Raw genomic sequence first — 6,573 nt, 5'->3', positions numbered from 1 at the left:
ATTACGAATAAAAAGTCTCTGGAATCTAGAAAATAAAAACAAATGTTTCGTTCATAAAGATAAACGACATTTTCAGTGCATTTAAACCTTTGTGGACACACACTATATTTTACCCCACAATGTTTTAACTCCAAACATTTATTTTTAATTTAAGTTTTATTTGATAAATACCACTATTTCTTCAAATCTATTTTGACACGTGTGCCAGCCCCGTAAATGTCCAGACTTCCATATTCTTCTTCATTTGATGAGATGTCAAAAAATAATATAATTTAAGGGCATTGAGTAATAATACTTGAAATGTTTTTTATTAACATAAAAAGCCTTAAATTTTATCGCTGTGAAATTTATTAATATGATGGAAAATACAATAATTTTCTTCTAAAATAAATTAAGTATCGCAACATGATGTATTTAATATTGAGTTTGAAGTTCATTGAACTCCATTGCTGTAAGATATGGAGAGATAAGTAAATCATTCTAATTTCATACTTTTTTCGTGAGTCTAAACGGCCCGTTATTGAAAATTGGATTCATGTTTTGTTAGAGTGGGCTTGAACCCAGAAACTAAAACTAAGATACCTCGACACTCTCCACAGAACTACAATTAGACTCATTTTTTAAAAAGATTTTTCTCGAGATAAGATCTCGAATAAGATAATACATATATTAATATTGTTTTCAATGTACGTTTTTCACAATTATAATACTAGTAACTACCTATTTACATCTGTAAATAACAATGTTTGCTTAAATAAACAAGGTAAAAAATTGGGTATTTACAGGGCTTACGACCTCACAAAGGCTGGTCAAGTGATCACTTTGTACACGTAAAACATTCATCATTTTACCCATGATTGACAACAACACTACTCAAATTTAGGAAATCATACATATATGATCAATCTCATGACGTTCCATGATTGAGTTTACAACAACCATCTAGGATTGGATTTAGAAAACTTTTATTAAGCAAAGGCTCTTTTATTTGTATCCAAGATTTGTAAGAAGATTTGTGAACTGGTGTTTGAAGGTAAAATTTAAATTAAAACCCTTATTTTCAGTAACGTCAACATTCGGACAAAAAGGATAGAGAACCCGTTTTAAAACGCCAATGTCGTTAAAAATAAAATTCTCAAAGTAGAAATAAATTAACCGATACGTGATTTGTTTACGTAGATGCCATTTTTAGTAATTCCCCCTAAGATGTATATCTTCTCCCGGTAGCGAGCCGAGCGCTGAAACACGACCAAAGAAACAAACGTAAATTGAATAAACTAAGGAAAGAACAAACAAATTCAATAAACTGAAGGAACTTTCAATTCTCAAAGGAATTCAAAGATAAAGAGACACACAGGACAACTGGCTAATAGTTTATTTTCACGCTTAGTTCCTTTACAAGTAGCGTAAATAGATTTGCTCTGGTACACGGTAAAAGATTTATTGCGAAATCTTGTAATTTGCATCTGTACAGCCATAAAAAAAGACATATTTTTATAGAAAATATCGTAAAAAAGCAAATAATTAGTGAGTATTAAAAGTTTGGCGTGATAAATTTTCGGTGTATTTAGTAAAATTTGTTTCTTTTAACGTGTTATTTTTTTACGTTCTTCTGATAGTCTTATGTAACTTTTTCTCTTTCTTTTTTAAAAGGTTTATTCTGTGTTTGTTAGCACCCTGAGGATTGTTATGTAATTTCGATTATACTACCAGAATTCTAACATAAAAAAACCGATTCTTTTTTTGATAATTTGTAAAACATTTTTTACTAGAAATATATAATATGATATATGCATTACTAGTCTATCTGCGAATTTGGTATCTAAAATGTGAATCAGAATGTTTATATGTATGCATCGACAGTATTTGATAGATGTAATCATTTAAATGATTTAACTAGTGTGTTTTTTTTGCTTTGAAGTAAATGTTCGCATTGACAACAAAGCAAATAGCTTTGGAACCTGATCTGCATAAATAAATAAAACGGTTCGTGCGATTGTGATAATTTAACTAGGTTCTTTACTAATGTACGCATTTAATGTATTTGATGAAGGCATCAGGTAAAAAGACCAATTTGTATTTATTAATTCATTTATTTTTATACATGAACATACATACACAATTACAAAAAATAAATTACAATAATGTGCCCTCGCTGAGTTTTACCGTACCGAGGGGACATTTAACAAATTTATTTATAAAATTATAATGAAATTAAAATGTTCATGCACTCAAACACGACATGGCCAAAAGATGCGATCCATATCAAATGTAACCACTTCCATTACCCATTTATAAATAGTTATTTTATGTGAAAACAGGTTGCACAATTTTATTCCACAATTCTTTTTATTATTATGTAATAAATTGGTACGTACAACCCACCCATGATTGACAACCACATTATTTATTTTTTTGGTACGTCTAGATGTATTAATAAAACTCGTGACACAGTACATGTCAAGTCATAACAGCCATTTATTTTGGAATATGGAAAGCTTATATTAAGTAAAGACTCACATTATTTGTATGCAAGGTCCGAATCCTGTACATACTCGAGAACTGGTCACATACTCGAGATCCGCCCGAAAACATGATTTGCATTTTTTTATGTTGCTTATTATTTGACCAGTTTATTTATTTACAAAATTTTGAGTGTGTCCGAATACTTGTTCACAAATCTGGATAAAAATCTGAATTTTTATTTTCTTTTATAAAGGAATAAGTCCCAAAGCCTTCATTATAGAGGCTTGTCTGCAGATAGGGAAGGTAGATGTGAAAATTACATTTCGAATACCCAGACCAATTGTAAAAAAACTTTACTTGAATTCATTTTGCAATTGGCGGAAATCGAGCCCGCGACGACAGTTTCGCAGTCGAGGGTCTACCCAACTATGCCACAGCGCCTGTCGACAAAAGCTAACTTATTTTTCAATGCCCTCGAAAGATAAGTAGGTCATAATGATTTAATTACGCAGAATCGTCTGCGATTTCATTTCATACATTTTGAACAGAAGGCTGCGTCGTTATGGCCGACCATTCCGGCAATCCGATCTAAGGTGGTCCATCCAAATTTCATTCAAGTTTTTATGCTCCGTACATTAGGAGAACGGCTCCTGCTCGTCAGTGAATTATGGATGTAATTTTGCGTTATGATTTCTTCACTCGAGCGGGAGAAATACGCAAATGGCGCAAGAGAAGCGAGATATTCTTTAAATTCGATTTCAGAATTTAGTGCTTCAATAATTCTATCCATGTTTTGTATGTTTCTTAATTCAACTGGGTACATCCAACACAGTTAAAAACATTGTCAGTTCCATTTTAAACATTTTTCAAATAAAGATGGGATTTATAAAAATTTAAAGAACCTTAATTTATTCTACACGCTTTTTCGTTTTTATTTTTCACTAGCTTTATATGGCATCAACAATGCAATTAAATGGTAAACGACACTAGCTGTCAAAGAACACGCTGCCTGCCTAGATCTATCTATGGTATTGCGTGTGTTGCTGTTAAGTTAAACAGATGGCGCTGTCATTGAGGTAAAAAGTTGTTAAAATACAACTATCACAGGTATTTAAAATAAATAGCGTATTTTGATGTAAAGTTTTGTCAAAACTTTTAAATGTTTTCTTTAGTTTTTTTTTTTTTTTTTACTAAAAAATTCAAGATACTTACGTATTGAAATTTAAGGGAAATTAAAAAGATTAAAAAAGAAAACCTGTCTCGCGAATTAAGTATACAAGCAACCTTTGACCTAGGACACACAAAGAGCAGACAGATCATTGAGATATATTTTTGCTAAGAGAAAGAAAAAAATAAAATGGAAGACAGTGCAACGAACTCGGTTCGTTTCTTTGGATATGTTAATTTTTGCTTCGTGAAACAAAAAACCAACGTAATATTCCTAAAAAAAGGATCTAAAAAATAACCCATATAGGATTCAGAACAATAAAAGAAGCCTTCCGGTCACATAAAAATTGACCCGTATACAAAAATAGATTGGCTTCATCAGACATATTTAAAATTTCATTGAAATTTTCAATTTTTCAGCTTGAATATATTTTTAAGCTTTAGTTATTTAACTAAATATTTTTGTAGCTATAAATAGAAAAAAAACCCCATCTCTTTTAAAAATAAGCTAGGACAAAGAATGTTTTTGGCATATTTCTTTAATTTGGTATGCCTGGAGAACTTCCAAGGCAGTCGTACCACAACGGGTGCTTAAATTTTAGATTAATCTTTTTGAAGCCTTTAAAAAGATATCAAAAGAAGCCATTAACAGAAAAAGATAAGAGCCATCGACTTTAACTGCCTTTCAGGGCCATATAAGTTATAAAAAGAGAGAAAAACTCATCGCAATTATTGGATGGTGTTTAAAAATATATAAATATGATTTCAGTCACCTCAAATTCACTTCAAGTGTATAATAACGATTAGAGAAAATCGTAGATATATAAAATGGCGACCCTTTACTAGTCCTTAAGATATTTTTTTAATTGATTAATATTCTCTATTCTAAATTCTAAAATCAGAGATCGGCTTTCTGAGAAACGGAGGTAAAATTAACGCCATTTTATTAAAGCCACTGTGTTTAAAGGCTTATCTGCAGGTATGACAGCAAGGATAGGGAAAGTAAATGTGAAAAATACATCACAAATATCCAGATCAATTGAAAATAATCTTTCTCGAATCCATTTTTCAATTAGTGGTTTTTCATTTTTCAATTAATTTCACTCAAATCGAATTCGCGACGCCAGTTTCGCTGTTAAACGTCTACCCAACTACGCTACAGCACCTGTTAAAGTATGTGTGAGCAGTGTACTTGAATTAATTATGAATATTGATGATTTGAGTGATTCCATATGTTTATATTGCTTATACAGATCTAGATATTGCATTTAAAAATTTAACTGAAAGTAAGCTTATTTTATTTATTTATTTTTTGTTTGTATAAAAACCATATTTAATTTAGATTATTAGAAATCTCGACTTCGAACCTCCTCGAGATGGAGACTCTCTGATCCATAACCGTAACATATTGCGAGACCGAGTAAGAAATACCGACATCCGGAGCATGTGTAAGACGGAGGATATCGTGAGGTGGGGACGACAACGAAAGCGATACTGGAATGAACATATAAACAGAATGTCAGAAGACAAACTTCCACGTATCGCCCTCCAAGGCCACCCTGAAGGACGCAGACCCCCAGGCAGACCTCCGAAAAGATGGAAAGACAGCTGCGAGTCAACATCCCAAGAGCGACATGCGTAGGCACAAACAGATCCCTTAAAACTAACAAACTAACTAACCATAACGTCGCTTCCCCACAGAATTAGTCAGAGAGAATAGAACGCCACACCACTCTGTCTTTGCAAACATTCTTCGCCTCTTCCACGTTCATGCATCTCCTCATACATACCCGCCGATTGTTATGACTCCTAACCTGACCACTTTCAAGTATTTGGCATACCTGATTGTGCCATGTTTTTCTCGGATCAGATCCCTAGGATCTACAAAAAGAAGAAGAAGAAGAAGCAGAAAAGGAACATTAATGTGAAATAAAATACAATGTAAAAAAATATTAAATATTTTTAATTGACACTCAAACAAACAAAACCTAAATAAATACAAAAGAATATCTCAGTATTTCTTTATAATCCCATGTTAAACAACAAGACAAGTGATAGTTAAAGTACGGAACTGAAAAGGGTCTACGGTATATTCAAGGGTGATGAAGTATCGACGCGAGGGTGGTAAGGGTAGTGAAATAATGAAAGCCTTAGGAGAAAGGCGTGATAAGAAAAGAACCTACTTACTCTTCTGTCAAATTACATAAATTGTTTCTTTTATTCCATTCTTCCCTTACAACCGTATAGTGTAGAGTATCCGAAATCAAAGCCACTCACTTATTAAAAGCCTTTGTTTATTCAATCAGCCCTAATAAAACCATTATTGTTTTCCTACATTGAATGACGGCTCGGTTACAAACAAAAAATAACAGTATTATGTCAGTCAGGATACAAACAATACTACGAAGCTTTATAAAAACAGTAAAATTATTTAGCAGTCGAGCACTTTATATTTTACTGTTACGTACTAGATTTACCCTTTTACCAACCTTTTGGGGTTTTATCGATTGGCCCTCCAGGCTTTGGTCAATTGGTCAGCCCTTACGGGCCCGTTTATTTTGAACGGAGGACCTTTATCAAATATTTCTATAGGGTTACATTTATAAAGATTTAAAAGCTTTTTATGCACAAAACGTTGTGCAACACTATGAAATGTTGACATCTATGTATAGGTATTTAAAAAAAAAACATGAAATAAGAATTTTGTAAAATTGTAAACACCTAAAATCTACTAATTTTAGCAATTGCAACGTCTTCGTTTTCCAAAAATTATATTTTAAAATCTGAAAATCAACGTATGAAATACTTAACGTATTTGAAGATTAAATATTTTATTATTTAAAATAACATGCACTACATATAACATAACATGCCCTAAACATCCCAGTAAAGTAAGTGTCCGACGTTTGTTATTTTTTAAATAATTATTTAGTAGAACAT

The 6,573-nt window shown here is 32.0% G+C and overlaps 1 protein-coding gene across 1 annotated transcript in view; it reads right to left on the bottom strand.

The window, feature by feature from the left end:
- Nucleotides 1–1,151: 1,151 nt before the first annotated feature.
- The window catches only part of LOC148300109 (acetylcholine receptor subunit alpha-like), an 83,141-nt gene continuing 77,719 nt past the window's right edge, over nt 1,152–6,573 (bottom strand). Inside the window, exon 4 of the mRNA XM_088275242.1 lies at nt 1,152–1,238. Within this exon, the coding sequence (XP_088131368.1) occupies nt 1,152–1,238 (87 nt within the window). The remainder of the gene's footprint in view (nt 1,239–6,573) is intronic.

Source organism: Brachycentrus maculatus, unplaced genomic scaffold, assembly GCF_059751285.1.
Source record: "Brachycentrus maculatus isolate JH-2025_06_01 unplaced genomic scaffold, ASM5975128v1 h1tg000828l, whole genome shotgun sequence".
Lineage (NCBI taxonomy): Eukaryota > Metazoa > Arthropoda > Insecta > Trichoptera > Brachycentridae > Brachycentrus > Brachycentrus maculatus.
The sequence above is the reverse complement of the archived record's forward strand: the minus strand, read 5'-3'. Positions and strand labels throughout refer to the sequence as shown.